Below are 21,618 nucleotides of genomic sequence, written 5' to 3'. Positions count from 1 at the left end.
AATGAAAGTGATGTTCAAATGATTATCTGAAGTTGTCTGAGTTAGTTAAGTTCAATCAAGTGGATATCTTCCAGAGTTGGAATCCTTTTAGTATTAAATTCTCTCTTTGTGTTTCCATTGGTGTTTCATGGTTGAGCTGCAGTGGAAGGATGGAGTTCGGATCTTCATGTTCATATGGGCACCGGACTATTGTTTTAGGGCAAACTTGAAAAATTGTGAACCTATCTGCCAGGAGAAGTTTACATAAGCTACAGATGTTGCACCATTTAACATAAATCTTAAAAGTATGAAGATAACCTGGAGAATTCCCAGTTGTCTTGAACAATGACAATTAAGCTCTATCTATTGAATACATTTACGTTTCAATAAATTATCATAAATTTCTTTAGTGTGATCCTGCAGGCAACTCAGGTCGACATCATTGGGGTTTATAGATGTTGCTCTGCCAAATATAATGACGCTGCCATATGAATGCTGAACACATGATGGCTGATGGCGACTTTGTAGATGAGTTCATAATGAGTGGGAGGAATAGTGGATCATTGGGTCACAGCTCATTTTTGCCCCAGGCAGCTTGGTGGTTAATCTAGTCCTGATACACATATTTGAAAGAATATCTAAGCGTCTGATATATAAATTCACAGAAATTACGCCATGACCAGCATAGGAATTGAACCCATGTCCAGTCAGAGTGTTAACCACTTCACTTATTTTTCATCAAACTACTATTGTCAAGCCCATAATGAACGTTAATTTTAACTTTATTAGATCTAACTGAAGAACATAACCTACATTTCACACATTGCACACATGGTCATGCTATACTGGCAAGTTAAAATAAAAAAGTTGCTGCTTCAAAACAGCTATTCAAAATATTTTTATTGTGTATAAAATGTTTTTCATGTACAGTATAATCACACAAAGAGGTCTCAAAACATAAAGGAAATTACAAACAAATGCATTTGTTCTCAAAAACATTCTTTGTTCATAACAAAGTGTAAACAGAGAAATATAGCTTGTAATCTGTTCCTTTCTGGTAGTGTTTTCAACAGTCAGTTCTATTACTTCTGGAAATGCCCAAAATCAAAGGCCTAAATACAAGATATAATGTCAGCCTGTAACAGACAACAAAGCTGTGGAAAAAGTCACACGTTGTCAACTGTTTTTAACTGGTCTCTTAGGCTACAGTATTAACATGGCGTTTGATTGCATTTCCCGTTTCAGGTCCTTCATGAATACATCTCAGAGGGGAAGTTCGTGAGATTTAAAATGTTCTTCACGTAGGCACTGCTTTGGGCTTCAGGAACATCCTGCTGTGCCAGTAGTCTGGATTGTCAAAAGATCTGTCGCCAGCTGCAGGTTCCCCAACCCCGACTCCAGCTCGCACTTTTACATAAGGTTCAAATCCAGATCGATGTACCTCCGTGCCCCCCACTGCTCCCTCCCCTTCCCTGTGCAGGTTCTGGTACACCACTACATCTCCAGGCCGCAGAGCAGCAAAGCAGTCCATGTCCTCGTACTCATACGCCTCGGCATCGTCCCTGCCCTGTATCTTCAGCTCCTTCCTGTCTCGAAGGGCTTGTCGCAGCTTCGGCTGTCTGTTTGTGTAATGATAGTTACTGTCCTCCACATATTCATCCTCCTCTTCCTCCACCTCATCCTCCACCTGTCCTCTAATCCTTGCTGGCGTCAGAGGAGGTGGAGGGTCATGTACTGGAGGGCTTTCGTCTTTCTCACTACCTCTGATGTCCATGTATTCATATTCAACTTCGTTAGACCCCTGCTGTTCCGAGTCAGAGTTGTCTTTGCTCCTCGTGTGAACTCCTCTGACCTCCACAGACGGCGTGGTATCACCTGAGCATGCTGTCACTTGTGACGATACAGAGGAGGTTCGTTTTTTGTTCGGCTTCAGCCAGTGGCTGTTGTGCCTGAGCGAGACAGGTGTCTGCTTGTTCATATACTCATATTCTTCATTGTCTGGATCATCCAAGAGGCCTGATGAATGAGACTTGCCCATCCTGCCAGGAGCGGCTCGAGATGAAAGTAGGGTATCTGAAAAAGAAAAAAGGAAAAGTGAATATGGTATGTGCATACACCACTTTGTGGCTTCTTCTTCTCTTGTGACATCTTTTTTTTTTTTTAAATACTTTAGCCATATGTGATATTTTTTTTTCTACAAGTTTTTCTCCTTTCTTCTTTTCTGTTAAAAATATAACATTGTAAAAGCTGGAAATTTAACTTCTGCATTCTTGCACAAAATGATTAAAGACATAGCTTCTCATTTTGGGAAAAGATTTATTTGCTTTCTTGCTGAGAGTTAGATGAAAAGATTGATACTACTCTAGCTGTAGTAATGAAGCTACTGTAAGTGTAAGTAAGTAACTGTATGAGAGTAGACGAGAGTAGTGTTGTAGATCGACACATGGCCAGGAGCTATGAAGAAAAAACGTATGAAACTGGAAGATTTGTAATCATTCTATAAAATAATATTCATTCTATAGAGTGGTGGTTGGGAACTAACCCAGACCTTTAGGGCTGTTTCCCATTGTTAGGGCCACATAAATCTGCAGTGATATTATTATGAATGAGGCTGTCACCTCTCTCTGGGCTGTCTCCAGGAAGCACATATCCATTCTGGTCCTCTTCCTCTATCTCTGGGGATGGAGTCTCTGGTGGCCCACCGGACATGCTGTCCCTCTGTGACATGTAAGCACTGTCCTCACGATGACGTCTTCTTTTCAGGCTCCCTGTCAGAGAGAAGTCCTCGTTCATCTCCAGCTCCACTGCTGTGCCGCAGCCCTCCGAGCTCTCAGACACAGTGCGGGCTGAGTTGAGTCGAGAGCGTGACTGCCACACGGCCTGCACAGGACGACACAAACAGATCTGTATCAGTAAAATGACACGAGTAGGGATGTGCAAAAGGATGATGTTGATTATATCTTTAGATATGTCTTGATCATGCTCAGTTAGGGGCAGTGAATGTACATATAAAAATACAAAACAGTTCATGTGGCTTTACACCACAAAAGCCTGTTTTAGCTACCTGTCCTGGGTTGTCAACACCGGGGGTCATGGGGAGGTATCCTGCAACGCTTGAATTAAGAACCACCTTAGCAAGACAAGACAGAAAAGAGAGAGTTAGATCCCAGAGGTGACAGAAAAGAACTTTTCAGACATAAACAGGTCATAATATTGACAGGAAGTAGTGTCCCATACTCTGTGAGTGTCCATCCTGGAGAGGCGACTGAGACTCCTGGACGGAGACAGGTAGATAGATGGTGGAATCATGCCATCCACCACTCCTTCCGCCTCCTGGTCCTTCAGCTCATTGTCTAGATCATCCAGGTCTTCCAGGTCATCCAGGTCTGCACTCCGCTGCGCAACTTCATCCAGGGGCGGATCCTGTTGGCTGCAGTCCTCCTGGTGGACAGTAGTGAGACATAGATCAGTGAACTGCATGTCCACTTTTAGTGAAGCTCCAAACTCAAACACATAGTTTTTCTTACTTTGATGACCAGGTAACGAGGTGGGTCTCTGGCCATTCTGGTAAATTCATTGGCCAGTTCTTTGAATGTTGGACGTACATTTTCGTCAATCATCCAACCTGGAAATGAAGAACAACAGTCATATTAAGCCACTCACATCTATGGAGTTGTTGACACTAATTCACAATTAAAAGACATCAGAACCACATTAAAATATAGTTAGATATGAGCAGTCACACTAATGGCTCCGTGGGTCTGATTTAGGCACAGCTTGCAAATGTCAGCATGCTTGCAGTAACAACTCTAACATGCCGATGCAAAGCAGGTATAATGTCTACCATGGTCACTATCTTGGTTTACCATGTTAGCATGCTGACATCTGCTAATTAGCTCTAAACACAACGTACAGCTGAGGCTGAGGGGATTGTCATTAGTTCTGCAGGTATTTGGTCATAAACCAAAGTATTGGAAATATAAAAATTTAATGTGATGATGACACTAGATGAAAAGTTAAGAGACAACATATAATTCACCCTGAAGGGGGCATGAATGTCTAAAAAGCGTACAGTATATTTGTACTTCTACAGCTATTTTGTAGTTCAAACCAAATGTAAAAGAAGCACAGGAGAGAGGCACTCACACTTCACCATAACCATGTAGACATCAATGGTGCAAATTTGAGGCTGGGACAGACGCTCGCCCTTTTCTAGCAGATCAGGAACTTCCTGTGGACGCATTGCTGCGTACGGCTCTGCCCCATAAGACATCATCTCCCACACTGTCACACCTAAATGAAGGTAATGTATTTAGTGCGGCATGAATCAGCACATCCACACCTCCACTACTGTTTTCACGAACGCTCAATATGAACAAAATTGGTTTTCAAACTCACCATAACTCCAGACATCACTCTGGTGCGTATATCTGCGAAATAAGATACTCTCCAAGGCCATCCATTTGACTGGTGTCTAAAGACGAAGACAGAAAATGTCTCTATTGATTACTTCAGTGAAAACGGCAGTAGAAATGGTCATCGAGTGTTAGAAACCGAGCAAAGTCTCACAGTGTGCAAATTAAATTCACATCAAACCCGGTTTTAATGAACTTTGATCATTTTACTGAATGTTCATTTGTCTGTTGTGTCTTTTCTGCCGGACCACAAACCTTGGCCTCATTGTAAAAGTACTTCTTGTCATCAGGGTAAACCAGGTCTGCAATGCCGTAGTCTGAGATCTGGACGTTGTAGTTACTCTTCAGGAGCACATTTCTGGCAGCCAGGTTCCTGTGGACCATCCTGTTCTCCTCCAGGTAATACATACCCTGGTCAGAAAGGGCCGCAATGTGTTTAAGTGCTTGAGCTATTGGTGTAATGAACCAAACAATGTGAAAAGAGTGAAAAAAAGGACACACGAATAAAACAAGGGTCGGTCCTTTACCTTTGCTATTTGAACACACCAGTTCAGCAGCCTCTGCGGGCTGAGGTTGTTCTTGGAGTTCCTGACGTGCTCCAGCAGGGAGCCCTGATTGCTGAGCTGAGTGACGAGCTGCAGGCTGGCGCCGGGGCAGATACCCAGGATCCTGACAACGTTAATGTGGTCCAAGCTTCCCATTGCCATCATGTGCTGTCGTGAACATTTAGGTTTAATAATTAGCTCGACACAAAGTTGATCTTTAACGTATCAAATACTCAATGACTGTGGGTTTAAAAGGTAGATCTGAAGAGGTTTGGAGCTTGTTCCTTTGTGGCGGAAAGCTGCTGGATTCACAGCATTTACTGTGGATTTGTGAGGGGGACCCAGACTCACAGCAAAAAAAAAAAAAAAAGAAAAAAGAAAAAAAGGAAATTGTAAAAGAAAATTGTAAAAACAACAGCAACAGAATAATTCACCTCTGCTGTTTATGTGTATATTCAGCGCATTTCGATCATTACTTTGCCAATAAATCATTAAATATGTTATTTGTTGCATACTGTTCCCTGTCAGGATACAATGCCACCACATAAAAGGAGTTTAACTTTGTTGTGGAGAACATGTATCTCCTGACTGGCGTGTTACTTATCGTACTGTGTATACATATCAACACTGGACAAGTGGAAAGGATTACACTGTAGGAATGGTCTAAGAAGTTTCTATGCATGGTTTGATACATTTTAACATGCAACCAAGAAACATATCAGAGCCACCATTCAAGCCCACAAACACTGAGCATTTCATACTCAATAGATAGAGATATTTTTGGTGGAGTTGCCCTTTAAGTCATGTCTTCTTACATCTGTCAGCTCATAGAAGGTCTGCCGACCCGTGCGATCCTGAATTGTCTTTATGGCCACAGGAAGCTTCACTGTATCACCCTCAGGAATCCAAATACCCTGTGAAGTACAGAAAGCACAGACATCATTTGTTAAATAAATATTAAATGTGCAAGATAAAGGTTATATAGGCAACAGTGGCAATCACAAGTACCTTATGGACTGTTCCAAACACTCCTTTACCCAGCAGTTTGATCGTACGCAGCTCTGTGGTCTTCAGCGTCCGAGCATGGACTTTAGCTCCTTTCTCTCCGGGCTCCAGAGGCTCGAAACTCTGTGGGCAAGTACAGCGTACGTTAACAAACCCCAAATGAAGCATAACAGAAGGATGATGCCCAAACTACAGATTCTGACTGACCTCTCCACTCTCCATGTATCTTCTCATCGCTCGCTTGCGACGGATGGCGATACCTCGGCGGTACAGAACAGTCAGCACAAAGGCAGAGAATGAAACGAAGATGAGGGCGATCACTCCCAGTGCAATGGCCATGGTCTGTTGACTAGAGACAGAGATGAAGAGGAAGATCAAATGTCACATCTGCCAGCACTTGATACTGAATCAAAATGAAAAAGTGATTTATTATTTCATTAAAAATAATTATATCATATGTCATGTTATGTTATATATCAGAATAAGAGGAGAAACACACCCAGAGATGTAACGGGAAGACCCCACACAGTCTCCAACTCCTGGACCATCGCACCTAAACACAAAACGCATAAGGGGTCAGTTTAAAGCAAAAAAAAAAAAAAACATGCACATGTGTGTAGAAATACAGAGCTCCGGTCCTTCTTTACCCTTGGGTACAGTTGATGTGGCATGGCTCACAGTGGCCTTGCTTGTTGGGGTATTTAAAGATAATTCCCTCCCCTCCCATCACGCCCTCGGGACACGAGGAGACACAGTGTGGACCGTCCTGCTGGCTGGCACATGCTACACACTGATCTGCTCCCTGGAGAGAAGAGGGGAGACTTTAGACAAAACGAAGCAGACAGACATGTGCTCATATATATCTTTAAAGAGTATAGTTATGTCTGATGTAATGCCACTGGGTGGTAGCAGCGCACCCAAAGTTATTACAACAGACTTCTTGAGCTTGAAGAACTTTTTTGTTTTGTGCAAATTACAGCTGTAAACCTAACCCTCCTGATAGTCAGGCATCAGTTATCACTGAATCAAGATAAGCATACCGGGCCTGTGCAGGTCTCCTTCCCCTCCTGGACCTTACACTCAGAGTGACAGGGCATACACTCCCCTGATGAAGTGGCAAACTCTCGCCTCTCCCTGCATTCAGGACAAAAAGTCATTCACTTTCAAAATCTTTGAACAGACTGCAGATAACATTGAATCACTTGGAACGGCTACACACACAGCAAACATTACTCACACAAGACAAACTGGGGGGATATCATTATTCCTATTATTAGTTATTTTGGGAAGACTGACCCAGTTAAGAACATGCAGTCCAGCACGCACGTTCCTCCCCTGCTGTATTTCTTACAAGACACACACTGGTTTGGTCCGGGACCCCAGCAGCCATCAGAGGAGCACAGGGGGTCGCACACTTGACCGTTAGAAACTACAGACACAAGGGAACAAAAATCATTGTATCATCATCGACATTAACGCTGATAAAGGAGCTGTAGTAAAATAATCCAACCTCACTCACCACACTGGTCTCTTGGTTGGTTGTCCTTGATGTCAATGGGCTTTGGGCGTCGCTGTGGGCGGGAGCTGCTGCTGCTTATGATACGTGTCCAGTTGACAGTATCATGGTAGCAGAGCTTCTTGTTTCCTTTGATGTAGACGCCGCCATCATTTATTTTTCGTAGCGAGCGTAAGCCCAGGGAGGTCAGAGAGGGGCTCTTCATCACCAGAAGAGAGTAACCCCTGAAATATAAAATAATAGTCATCTATATTCTGATTGCTTTTAAAATACTGTGGAAGCAAAGAAAGTACTTTATAATTTAAATCTTATGGGAAACTGAATATCTTATTGGGAAATGTTATCACTAGGGAATTTATAGCATCAAGATATTTTACTGTGAAAACAATATTTCTGGCCTTATGAGGCTTGAATTCACTTGGATTATAGTAATTTCAAGTTTTGCAATTTCAAAAACATGATATTATTATTCTCACAAATTCAGGCAGAAAATACACATATTTGAACATCAAGAAACCATATTCAAGCTCAGATCCAGGTGGTCATGTTCTGATCTAAAAATTCGAGTGTCAGCTGAACTTCTCTGGCTCATATCAATGACAGAACATAAACTGATGAAACAAATGTCTGGTATTTGTCACACTTGATTTCTTATCCTTACCATAGCCTGAGTGTTTAAATTTGAATTTTGGTGTCTGAATTTCACTAATGTAATCTGAGAAACTTTTTTTTTTACTTGACTTGAATTTAATGGACACCTGTATTTCTTCTTTGAATTTGTGAACCTTAAAAAAAATAGAACCTCTTATATCATGTTTTTCAAATTGCACGCACTACAAATTTCAAAGAGGAATACAAACAACATACATTCATGTAAAAAGTTTACAGTATAAAATATTTCAATGCTAAAGTATAGATTCTGTGGTATTTAAATGCCAGCAGTAATTACATTTGACAATTAGGTATTCAGTTGAGATTGAAGTCTGAAAGGCATTTGTTCGCTCCCATGAAATACAACCAGATTCCAACATTTCCAACCCAAATACTTTTCAGTAAGAGGATGCATGAAAACCAAAGAGCTGTGCCCACCACCAAATCACACATTCCCAGCAGTGACTAAGCCCAGTAAAGAATAATCATACAGAAACCAGGAAAATATATTGTCAACTGAAATGTTGCACACGACAAGGCGGAGAGAGGCGGGCATGTGAAATATTCACCGTACCTTCTTGTGCTCACTCTAAATGGTGTAAAAGTGACGTATGACAACAAAGAGATACAAGACACAAAAACACAATCAGATTCATGCCGATGAAGATGTAGTCTGCAATGCAGTCAAAGATACAAGAACATGATAGCAACGTGACCTTAGTCGACAAGAGAAACAAAAACAATGTTAGAACAAAGAGGCGGAAAAAAAACAACCACTGCTCACTTGTAAAGTGTTCTGCCTTGAATTGTTTGGAGGTTAGAGAAGACTGACAGGTCAGACATGTTTCCAGGCCACGACTGGATAGAGAGGATGTCTGAAAATGGAGACATAGTGTTTCAGAGGCCTGAACCAGACTGTAAACACTGTGATGTGACATTTGAAATCAAAAGTGCGATGACAGTTCAACAAATCAACTCCCATGCTCACCTGTAATCTCCCGCACCGTGTTGAAGATTTTCAGTTTTTCTGGATCGAGGGCCGGTATGCCATTGTACTCATCACTTTTAACAGAAAAAAGAGACAAAAATAAAGGCCTAGTGCAAAAACCACCCATAAAGTACAGAATGAAATACTTAAACTACATACAGTAAAATCTCTCTTGTATTATTAAGGGCAATCATTATAAGAAAGAGTATTGTTTACCCGTCAATCCCAGTTACCAGGAAGTGCAGACTGCCCTGGATCTTAGTGCAGTTTATGAAACTGTCGATGTTACGAGCATCGACGGTTTGTCTCGTTGGACTTCCTGTTCCATGGCAAGCTGGGAGGAAGATGAAGAAGAGGAGGAAGAAAGGCTTAAAAACTGAAGTAAAGCTGTCAACAACTTGCAGAGTCAGTTAGAACCAAACAGCAGTGGTGGGAAGTATAAATACACTTCCTCAAATACTGTACTTAACTATAATTTTTGAGGTACTTCATTAGTTCCATGTTTATGCTACTTTATTCTACTACACTTATAGGAATATATTAAACTTTTAACTGTACTGCATTTATTTGACAGCTATAGTTACTTTGCATATTATGATTTAACGTAAAAAACATGATCTAGAAAATAAATCTGACATTTTTGTACAATAAACATATTTTACATTTTTTTTAAAAATACCTTTTGGACACAGGCCTCCACAGGGCTCACATCTTTTCACTCCATTCTTCTCCACCTCCATTTTATCAGATGGACAATTGCTCACACATGAGCTGCCATCCACCAAAAAGTTAGCTGGGAAAATAAATTACAGTAATAAGTGACTTAAATAACATTAATCAAAAACATACATGGGCAAGTCAAGATAGATTAAAGCATTTTACGACAGTGTAACTACTGGAGTATAGCCACGGTATATAAACTGTAGGTCTGTGTGAACATGACTCACTGGGGCACTGGGCCACACAGATGGAGCCATACTGGTACTTGGCATTGGGGTTGGGCTCCAGCTTGAATGTGTGCTTGTTGTAGATGAGTGTCTGAGGACACAGAGGTACGCAAGAGCCCGAGTTGTTGAAGTTCCTGCAAGCCTGTAAAAAGTCAAACACAGCACGGTCAGCAACACAGCTTAAAGCACAGATTGTGACTCGTCGTAGTAGGAAACGTCCAGGTGTTACTAGTAACATTAACAATGACTTGGTTCTATTCAAGTGTCGCGGTAAGACGTGACAGTGCACAGCTCAATGGAATTCAGTCATCCTTAAATGTATTATTTACACCTGTGACATGACAAAAAGTCTTTAGTGTAAAAAGGTCGTATTGAAGCAGCAGACTCACAAAGCAGTCTGTATCCAGGGGCCCAGTGCAGCCTCCAGCACACTCAATGTGACAACACTCGCTGGGGTTTATACCAAAGCATCGGCCGTTACACTGAGGGGCGCACACAGTCTTTGTCACTGAAAGAAAGTTGAGAGTAATTTCATTTGTTAATCCATTACAGCACTGGCTCCCAAACTTAAAAAAAAAACTAAGACACCCCTACTTGTGTATGCAACTTTTTCAACAACTAATTACATCAACTGTTGTAATAATTTATGTTAATTTATGTGTGACATATGTATATGAAGTAACATCAATAATAAGTAAAATAATACAGGCATCAGGAAAAGCAGAAATCTAGTTTTAGACTATGTTGCTGTGTGTGTGAACTTAAAATACAATGGATATTACTGCTGTGTACTTGCACAAATCAACTGCCAGAAAGCATGTTAGTATGTTACTATGGCAATGACTGCATAGTTAACAGGGGATGTTAACTATGCAGTCTGTGTGTATGGTGATTTTAATGTTTATTTCTACTATATTTTTGATTTCAGGAAATGTAAAATAACTTGTTAATGTAAATGTACATATGTTTTTTAATGTGGTAAAACACTGAAAAATGGACTATAGAAAATATAGAAATCAACATGCAGCACCCTTGGCTCTTTGGCATCGACTATATTTCAGAACTGACTTGAAAAATGAAGAGATATTGATGTCACTCACAGATCTGGCAGCTGTCACCTCCTGGACCCCAACATGACACGTCTACACATGCTTTGTCACACGGCTCTGTGACAATGATTTCATTATTAGTAGATGCATTGTGTTTAACCAAGACTCACATGTTGATATTTACAGTGAAAGAGTTTTTATTCGCTGTAATCATTCTAATCACTAAGGCAACATGACGCTTCAGCAGCTTGACTTAGATAAACAAAGCAGGGATTTTCCAAAGTTGCTTTCTTTTTTGTGCAAAATTCCCTCCCTGTATTTTACCAGACTGATACTGCATATATTGTGTGGGTATGTGAGTTGATATAGACTTAAAAAATGTGAAGCCAGCCTCTGGTATAGAAGGTAACTAATGCTCATATGCGTAACGACCATCCTTTGCACTCACGTTCAGGCCCGTTGCCCTCGATCATAATCTCAGCTGTTCCATCCTTCACTATGTCCAGCCAGTTCACCTGTGGGGCGTAGCTCAGGTACTTATTCTGGATGATCTTCACTCCTCCCTCCAGTATCTCTGTGGGCGGCACACATGCATGTAAATGGCGAGGGACAATTAGCAAAGCAAGCCCAAACAGGCCCATGACTCATCCTATCACACTCTGCCATTCTCTGCTGTTTACTACAGCACATACGGACTCAGTATAATGTGCTGGAGCTCATGTTACAGTGGCGGTTGGGCTGTTGAGCACATTGAGACATTCCAGTGACTTCACATCACAGTCGCTGCACACACCGCTGCCCTCCTACATACTATGAAGGTGTGTCTGCACTGCGTGGGCGTGGGAGCTCCACTCGTCAACCGAGTGCCACATCCAGCCCGAGCTCTTATCTGCCGCACTCCAGCCTCCCACACTTTAAACACACTCATTCACGCTTACTGAGTGACTTCTTGTGTACCTGTGAGGTGTGTCAGGCCCAGTTCTTGAAGGCCATACTGGCCTTCCTTCTGGTAATTGACCATCACAGCCAACGCATACTGGTTCTCATACAGGGTGGTGCCTCTGATGACGCGCAGTTGGTCCAGAGGCAGGCGGCTGAATTCGTTGACGGCAAATAGGATGTAGCCTGTCACTTCCCTAATAGACTGTGGGGTTAAAGAAATCATGAGAAAGAGACACAAAAAAAGTACAGGTGTTCAGAAAAAGACCTTCTTCTGCTTTTGTTAATCAGATTGATTGTTGCTGCAGATGAGTTGTTAGTCACCGTGACTGTAGTGCAGTGATTAATGTAGAAAAGACCTTGGAGGGGGACATAAATGAGCTCATTGTGCCTTTGAGACAGACACATTATCCACTACAGACAGTGGTAAACAGCTTGGTTTGGTTTTAAAATCCTTGTCTAGACTAGTTGCCAGTTCCCACTGACACATGCACTGACACATATACTATTGTTCTTTGATCCAATGATCTACTGTACTCTCTGTAAACTTGTCATTGTGATGCCTTGGTGTGTGCAAAGCTTCACCTGCAGGAAGGAGAAGTCTCTGGTGTGCTCCATCATGGTGATCTCAAGGTTTCCCATCACAATCTCACAGCCAGTGTACCGCTCCTTCATCAGGTTGTACTGGTTCTCTGAGTTTCCGGTCATGCTGAGAATGTTCTGCGTGCCGTAACAAACGACCACTGGAGGAGCAAAGAATGAACTCTCATTAACAAATGTCTTTAAAATACACACGTTTAAAGGATAAGTAAATGCAACGGAAAATAGTAATAGACAAATACACTGATAACTCCTATTGGTGTTGTTGAACGCTGAATAACACAAGCTTTCTATCCTTTAACAATCACTCTTTTACTTTCATTGCATTTTACAATTGATTTTACAGTTTTACCATGAGTTATCAATAGTATATTAGTATTTACGTCTTAGCTAAATGTGAAGAAGGGGGCACATAGTACCACATAAGTTAAAGAAAAATATTCACTGATGTTCATTCAATGATATCACAATAAAAAATAATCCCACAGAAAACCTAATAAATCATTAATGAGGCAACAGTATAAGTTTTTACAAAGACTCCCTTGTGCCTCTTACTACAAGCCACTGTGTTCCTCTCGCACTATATCAATGAATGTACTGTAACAGTGTGAAACAGGCTGAGGATTGTGTACAGGACATGTCCTTCTCTGAGACAAACATACGAGGCCTTGTTTATGATCTGTGGGAGTTCAGCCATTCACTTTTGAGCTGCTTTGCTATTCAAATGTCAGGGGAGAAGCAGAGGACAGAACTGAACTTGACTGTTGATCTGGATTGCACACGAATATAAACAAAAATGTATGTGCTGTTTTTCATGGTTTGGGCCTCGCAGTTCCAATTCAAGAGAAATCTTAAAGCGTCTGCTTACCATGATACTTTAGATAATAGTGAGCTTCAAAAGTAATGGCAACAGCATGGGGAAGACCTTTTTTTTCAATATGACAATACCCAGTAACAAAAGACTTTGGTGTTGGAGAACTGGCCTGCACAGAGCCCTGACCTCAACCCCATCCCACACCTTTGGGATGAACTGGACAGCGAGACAGGCCTGATCACCCACCATCAGTCCTCGACTGTGCTAATGCTCTGCTCTGATCACTGCAACCAGGATCCAAAATCTTGCACTTCAGAAAAGTGGACACCGTTAAAATTGGGGAGAGAGAGAGAGAGAGAGAGGATGACATATAGCAATGGGCCATGGGTCAGATTCAAACCCATGGCTGCTGCGGTTAGGACTAAGCCTATGTGGTACGCGCTTTACCAGGTGAGCCACCGGGCATAGCATATCAATACACCAATACAACATCACTCAAGAGTGTGATGATTGAATGTCCATGTACTTTTGGCCACAAAGTGTAACTCTACACTTCATACGACAAACCATAGCTTTAACTTTATCCTAAAAACAGGAGGGGACGTTCTGAGCCTCGGTGTATAGAGACAGTGCAACATGAAAAAAAAGATTAGAAATGATCTCACTTATTGTTCTTCATTTACTTTTTCAGTTTTGGGACAATAATGGGGTGGGCTACAACTTGAACCCCATTTTTTTAAGCCTGTACTTTAACATTTTTGAGAGCTGGCACAATTACAAGTATGACAAATTCACTTTAATCGGCTCCTGTTTGCAATATACCCATGGCTGTACAGACAACTATCACTGAATCACCTAAAGGAAGGAAGGAAACCTAAATATCTAACGATTCTCAGGCAAGCTCTGGAGTTATAAGGAGCATCTTTTTTTCTCCCCTTTCTAAGCAGATGTCTTCACAATGGACATCAGGACAATGATATCCTCAGAGGCTGTGAGTCACAGTGGATCTAAATGCATGTGTATCATGTCTGTTTAGATTTGACTGAGTTATCACACGAAGGAGTATCAATCAAAGTCGTTGCTGCAGTGCCAAATGCTCACCATGTTGATAAGCGGGCAGAATCAACAAACCACAATTTTTAACTTCTTGTTGTTTTCAGAAGACCAACATGAACTTGTCCCTTTCACCTCACGCAGTATCTTTACCTCCCGAATCTATCTCTATGGCTAGATACCAGTTGGCAAAAGCGAAAATGTTTTTTGTTATTCAGTTGAACTGACCCTTTGACCTTATAATCATAAGAATAATCATGAACCAGTCACCTCTGATTGTTTAGTTACTGTTGTATGAAAAAAAAAACCCAAACAATATATCTACAATATGCTTGTTGTTGATTCCTTTGTAAAGAACACGGTGTGTTGAACAACACTCACACACAAGTATCACACACGAAGTACAGGCTACTCGACACACTCACAAACGCATTCCATGTACTGACATCTGAGTTCAAATAGAGCCCAGTAGAATAACATCAACAAGGACATAAAAAAGGCCAATAATTATTAACCTCACAGCACGAGGAGGGTGTCAAAGCACAGTGCTGAATTTGCGTGTGTGTGTGCGTGTGTGTGTGTCTCACATCCATAAATCCTAGTCCTGATAAGAGTCATTTTATTGTATTTCTGAGAACATCAGGTTCACAGGAAATGACTCTTATCAAAAGGGTCACTTCACTCAAATCACAAAAACACAGATTATCACTTGCATGGTGTTTGGTGTTTTTAGATATATACTTCAGAAAGTCAGGCCGCCACCGCAGAACAACGAAGGCAAATGGAATTTTGTTTATGCTACTCAAGGCTTTCTTGCCAGAAATAATGTCTAACTCATAATAGAGGCGTCTGTGGATTATCAAGAACAACCATGACATTGTTTCTGGGAAGAAGAGACAATGCTGTTGATTTCTTTAAATGTCATTTTTCAGTGGGTTGAACAGTACAAATACAGTTCACCTCCATTTTATTGGAAGGGTGGCAGGAGGCTCAGAGGCAAATACTCTGTCGTTGACAATTTTGTTGTGGCTGGACACCACTAATGGGATGTTGAAAATATGTAGTTTTGTGATTTAGGTGAAGTGACCCTTGGAGGGGGCACTCCACTGATTTTACACATGAAGAAGAACCCTTCACTCGTCATGTGGAGTAAAACGGATGAGAAGCAGTTATAAAATCTCTGCTGTGGCCCGGTGGGAGCTTTCTAAAGTCTGAAGAAATAACCTCTAATGATGATCTTACCCCGACTTCTATGCTTTATTCCAACAGCATTGCTAGCATAAAGGTTAGTTAACAAATGAAACAGATACAAAGAGTGTATGGTTCCTTTTCAATTAGTTAAAATAACGGTATCAATGTTGATTTTGGCTTTTATTTAGATGCAACTGCCAGCAATGGTGGGTGCAATTTGGACTTGGGCAGGCGGAGCTCGGCTACAGCCGGCTTTGGCCCAATTTAACCACCCTAAGGTGACATCTATAAATGTCTCGACCAACAACAGTCCAAAACCAAAAGACACACAGATTACAATGATACAAAACAGAGGAAAGCAGCAGATCAGCATAATGTGTCAAGATGAAATCAGAAAACGTTCTGCATTTTTCTAGATAAATGACTAAAACAATTAATTGGTTGTCAAAATAGCTGCCAGTTAATTGTCTTCCGATCGACTAATTTATCTAATCTATCTTTTTTCTGTCTCCTGCAAGTCCATCAACCTTATGCAAGTGAAAACTCTGGAGTGGGACAGGACCACCACAGAGGGGTCACAAGATAAACATGAGTGGTCATGGGACGATAACAAGTTTAAAGGAGAAAAAAACATATTTATCCTTGTCTCTCTGTCCTCTAATTTTTTTCTAACTCTGTCATTTTACTTCTTGAGGTCTCTACAAATTACTGAAATAAAACGAAATCACTCTGTTTGAATCACTAGGCGTACACAGTCGGGCTGGAAGGGTCACAAGGAAACATCCCTTCTTTGTAGGGGGAGGGGGGGGGGTCACAGTTCCACTTCCTTTCCATGCACAAGTCGATTCTTTATATCAGATTCCCCAGTCTACTTCATGTCGCGGTTCTGTTGTTATCACACTGAGCTGCCATGACGGAGTCTACTATTTGCTTTCAGACACTTCTGCTAACTAAAATCCAAGTAATCGAAAATGTCAGTCATGTCAGTTAATGAGCAGCTAAAGGGTGAAGCTCTTTATCAACCCCACCTTAGTCAAGTCCTGAGAGCAGCTCAGTGCTATCAGTGGATGACTTGAGCTGTTGACTCTACACTGTTTGAATTGCCTGTTGGGAAATATTTGTGAACACCTGCGCATGTACGTTCAAGAACCTTCCACGCATAGCAGTATGTAGAGCATGTATACTGTACAAGCGCAATACAGCGCACACACAAGACAAACCTGTGTGTACACATGCAGTACATTATGTGAGAACATGGTATGTCAGCCGTACAGACAAGGCACAATCGGCAGCTGTGGAAGCTGAAAATCTCAACTGGCTGAGTGGGTTTTCTCTGTCAAAGCAGGACTTTCAGTGTTGGCAGATGGATGATGGAGAAAAAAGGAATGGGGTGGAGGGTTTAGAGGCAATGCACACACACACACACACACACACACACACATACACACACACACACACACACACACACATCAACACACAATGGCCCTATTTAACAAACAACTCTAAAAGTGCAAAACAAGTGTCGCAGTGCATCAAGATGTGCCTCCAAGCCTCTCTCTGTTTGCGCTGACACTTCAGTGTGCACTGTCAGTGCTTCTCCTCACTCTGCACAAACACTGCAGTATGTCGGCCTCGCCGGTTATTCCATCACTAACTATCACATACAGTGCATGAACTCACTGCAAAATGGTGTCATTGTCCCCGCCGCTCAAGTGCAACCTATCACATGACGAAAACATAACACGGATCAGGTTCAGCTGTTATTTCCATTCGTCTGTTACCAAGGTTTCAATACTGGAAAAGAAGTGAGGGAGAGAAAGAAAACAATAGAGGGAGGAGGAGATAAACAAGCCCAATAAAGCGGTTTAGGCGATGACTGGAGTAAACAGAAACTTGGCACAGGATGGACAGAGATTACTGCATACCTCACAGGTGAGCGCGCTGACACACACACACACACACACACAGACACACACACACACACACACACACACACACACACACACACAAACACACGCACACACACACACACACACACACACACGCACACACACACACACACACACACACAAACACACGCACACACACACGTGCACAAACACAAAGACAGACACCTGAGCACATGAACTACTTCATTTCATGGTGCATTCACTGGTTCACTGGTTGGAGGTTGTGTACAAATGACCCAGTCAGATCTTTTTTTTCCTGTATTCCCAATGTGCAGGACTGCTCCCTCAAACTTTACAGAACACACTGAGTCTGGCGCTGAGAGTTGCTCACTGTCATGATTTGGCAAGAGGAGCTTCAGCATATTTGTTTTTTGACGCATCAGTTATTTGGATAAGTCACACCTGTTAAAAGTAAAGAGGCTACTGAAAAGGTTACCAGTTATTGTGGTTCCCTGGAAAGATATAACATCGATTTTCGTCTGAAGCGTCAAACACCACATCACAAATCTAACACCTGAGCCATCAAACTAACATATGCACTGTTTTCTCATGATGATATTTGTCGATAAAAATTAATTCCTTCATCCTGTTGGCACGACGGCTGTATTTGAAAATGAAACTGCTACAAGTTGGTATTACCTCTGTTTTTTAATTACAATGTCAATGTAATGTAATGTAATGTGAGTCCCTCTGGTGATTTATGTGCAAACTAGCATGTGAAAAACATTTTTTCTTTATAGTACAATCCACGTTTTATTGGTGAAAGGTGCAGGAAAGATCTAATAAAAAAAATGCCTTTGATGTTTTATATAAAAAGAGACCATGAATGCCTCCAGTACACCACAAAACTATATCACCATCACTCATTCTGTTTTGACGTCCAGTTAATCTCATATTTTACAACTGATATGTTCGTATCAAAGGTTGGTGTACAGCAGGTTCACCTCTGCATCTGAAAAACAACATCAACCTCTTTCATAACTGCCTGGTTACTGCACAACAAAATCCTGTTTGGCAACTGGATAAAAGACCAGGACCAATGGGAAAACAACATCAAGTTATACCTCCGAAATGTCTTTTATAGTTTTTAGTTGAAATATTGTTTAATGTTGCAGCACTCGATTCATATAAGCAAAAACTTCAGTCAGTCAATCAGTTCTACTCATGCAATGACATGGTTTATAGTTTTTTGTATTAGCGATTTGTTGGGGTTCTCGTGTGTGTGTGTGTGTGTGTGTGTGTGTGTGTGTGTTTAGTTCAGATGCCAGAGGCTCTGTCATCTGAATAACAGCTGCCTAAACATCGATGAGCTCATGTTCACATTGCTTTTCTCAAACTTAGTGCGCCTCTCGACTCACCTGCAGCCAGGTGACAGCGACAAGCACATGAAGTCAAAGGTCACCCAGAGGGATTCAAATCACAACACCTCTCTCTGACACAAACACATCACAGTGCTCAGTGGTGGGAAGTAACTACGTAGATTTACTCCAGGAATGTACTTGAGTCAAGCTTGGACACACTTGTAGAGTACTTGATGCGACAGCCAGAGCTACTGGTTACTTTTACAGCTGAAGCATTAATCAGGTTAACTGATTGGCCATCAATAGATAATCAATTGGAAACTATTCCTTAGTTGTGAGGAGATGTTGCTTTGCTGTGAATTATGTCATAGCAAAATGAATACTTTTGAGTTTTGAACTGTTCGTCATACAAATGTTTCTATTCTATCTTTTTTTTGTATTATCTATATTTTTCTATTTTCTGACATTTCAAAGGCCAAACGATCAGTTGATTAATGGGAAAATAATTGGCCGATTCACAATGTCTATAATGAAAATAACCCTTAGTTGCACCTCTAGTAACTTTAAAGTTTAACATTTAAGCATGTGATCTAGTTACTAAAATGTTATACAGTGCAACAGATTAAACCACCCAACAGCCTATACAAGCAGCTCCACCTTAATCAGCTCCAACATTAAACTACGCTGTATATGTTCACACATCAATAATCCTAAAATATGATGTAACTATACAATAACACCGAAAGTAACTTTTACTTATCTTAACTAAAGCGTTTACTTGTAAAAGTTACATTGTGGTATCGTAACCTTTACCTAAATAATAAATATTCCGCCAGTGACTACAATGACAAAAGACAGATTCAAACATAAAAAGTTTCCCACTTCAAAGAAAAGATCTATTGGCCTGGTTGTGGTTAACAGTCAACAGGCTGTGAAAGGTTGGGCCGCATGTCGCAAAGACTTGAAACAACTGAGACAAACATGATGAAGCACACAGGATCGTGGGAGAGGTGCAGGTGACTCACAGCAAACAAGTTTTACGTGTGCGGAACAGGTTCTGGAGTCTGGGGTTTGTGAGGGGAGGACAGGTGTTTACCTACATCAGAGCAACCAGTGAAGTGAGCAGTTCCAGGTGTTCAGAGGGTTTTAATCAGGGGACACCGCAAATATTCCGGGTTAAGTATCAAAAACTCTGTGTGCGTGTGCGTGTGTGTGTGCGTGTGAGCCCACCTCCTTGTGTCTGAGCGCTGCAGAGTTGGAGAGCACACGGCAGCAGCAGGACGCACAGCACCTGCCGCACCTTCCTCGTGAGGGCGGTCATCCTCATTCAAATTTCCAGGCTGGTGTCGTGTCAAACAAACATCACCGTCATATTAATGGAAAAGAAACGAGTCCTTTTATCGTCCAAAATCGTTCTCAGTCGTTTCAGTCCGAGAGAGTCCATTTAGACAACTAAACTGTAGTCGAATCAATCCAGATTTCCCTGCGGTTTCTTACTCCTTCCTCTCCACTCCCTCCACAACTCAAATGAAGACGTAAATCCACCCTGTACTGAAAACCTGTTTGCGTGTTCTCTCTTTGACATTTGACTGAGCCGTAACTTTACAAGCCGCCCGCTCCGGTCTGTGTGAGAGGAATCACTACAACTCAGTGATTGGACCCCGGCGCGGAGCCAATCAGCGGCGGGAGCGACTCTTTCTCTGGCACTGATTTATCTGGGAGGGCCCCGCCTGCAGCCACAGGACCATACACACAGCACGTAACTGCTTACGGAAAGCTGCAAAGCCAGTGGGAACTTTGAGAGCAGCTTGAAAGATACACATAAGTGTCCCTTTTCTCATATTTGGACAGAAAATATGGCGACAGTTTTTGTCAAGGAAAACAAGGATGGATGCATTCAGGGTGTCTCAGGAGTCACAACATTCTTCGCAAACACTTTTACTCTTGTTAGTGTATCTTTATTGATTAATAGTTATTAGGCTACTGATCAATGCTTCGAATGCCTCATTTTATAGAATAAAATTATGAATCATGAATATATGCAGTGCCAAATAGTTTACAAGTGGGAGGCTTTGGGGGAAAGAACAGACAGCAGGTTTGCAGAATTTGAGGAAAGAAAATAGATAGGCTAAAGATTTATTTAGAAAGCATTTTTCAAAAAATAATAGTCAGTCTATGAGGTTCTTCACAATAAAAGCATAATATATGGGCGACCTATGTGGTTAGGGTGCATACCACGTGCGCATAAAAGCCCTGAGCAGCAAGTCATTTGTCAAGTCAGCAGCAACAGAACATTTAAACAAGTAAAGCAGAGGTGAGGGACTATAGGTGAAAACTATAGTTGAATTGGATGATCTAAACTGTTCCAAGGTTTAGGGGCAAAGACAGCAAACTTGGTCTCACTTCAATTTAAGTTCTGGGGTAAAGCATAAAAAACTTAGCATAATAAAAGAAATAATTGTAGTACATGATCCAAATGTCCACAAGAACGATAAAAATACTGTAGCAGCAATTCACTTCACAGCTGCCAATCACTGTGTCCATTTGTGCAACAGAGCTTTAACAACAATGTTGACAGTCACCTTTATCTGGAGGTATGACAGTCAAGACAGACTTGACAGAGGAATGTGGAGAGGCAACAAGAGTGATGACATGCAACAAAAGTTCCCAGTCAGA

At 41.5% G+C, this 21,618-nt stretch overlaps 1 protein-coding gene across 1 annotated transcript; it reads right to left on the bottom strand.

Annotated features, from left to right (window-relative positions):
• Positions 1–882: 882 nt before the first annotated feature.
• erbb3 (erb-b2 receptor tyrosine kinase 3) lies at positions 883–20,514 on the bottom strand. Its single transcript, XM_022745248.1, has 29 exons — positions 20,173–20,514; positions 12,620–12,777; positions 12,053–12,239; positions 11,544–11,669; positions 11,147–11,212; positions 10,436–10,554; positions 10,047–10,188; positions 9,779–9,892; positions 9,316–9,433; positions 9,100–9,173; positions 8,896–8,986; positions 8,686–8,700; positions 7,464–7,684; positions 7,241–7,373; positions 6,985–7,078; positions 6,592–6,746; positions 6,444–6,497; positions 6,152–6,293; positions 5,948–6,067; positions 5,755–5,853; positions 4,922–5,107; positions 4,650–4,805; positions 4,378–4,453; positions 4,126–4,272; positions 3,507–3,604; positions 3,217–3,420; positions 3,044–3,109; positions 2,598–2,859; positions 883–2,052 (listed from the first exon to the last, which is right to left on the bottom strand). Exons 1-29 carry the CDS (start codon positions 20,267–20,269, stop codon positions 1,277–1,279), a joined length of 4,296 nt encoding a protein of 1,431 aa, XP_022600969.1. The 5' UTR covers positions 20,270–20,514; the 3' UTR covers positions 883–1,276.
• Positions 20,515–21,618: the final 1,104 nt, after the last annotated feature.

This window comes from Seriola dumerili, unplaced genomic scaffold, assembly GCF_002260705.1.
Source record: "Seriola dumerili isolate Sdu_G_001 unplaced genomic scaffold, Sdu_1.0 BDQW01000088.1, whole genome shotgun sequence".
NCBI classification, from domain to species: domain Eukaryota; kingdom Metazoa; phylum Chordata; class Actinopteri; order Carangiformes; family Carangidae; genus Seriola; species Seriola dumerili.
The sequence above is the reverse complement of the archived record's forward strand: the minus strand, read 5'-3'. Positions and strand labels throughout refer to the sequence as shown.

Coding starts and splice junctions, on each gene's coding strand:
- erbb3 (XM_022745248.1), bottom strand. CDS start 20,269: ATGAGGATGACCGCCCTCACGAGGAAGGTGCGGCAGGTGCTGTGCGTC. Junction 11,213..11,543: donor CGAGGGCAACGGGCCTGAAC/GTGAGTGCAAAG, acceptor TCATTGTCACAG/AGCCGTGTGACAAAGCATGT. Junction 4,454..4,649: donor ACTTTTACAATGAGGCCAAG/GTTTGTGGTCCG, acceptor CTTCGTCTTTAG/ACACCAGTCAAATGGATGGC.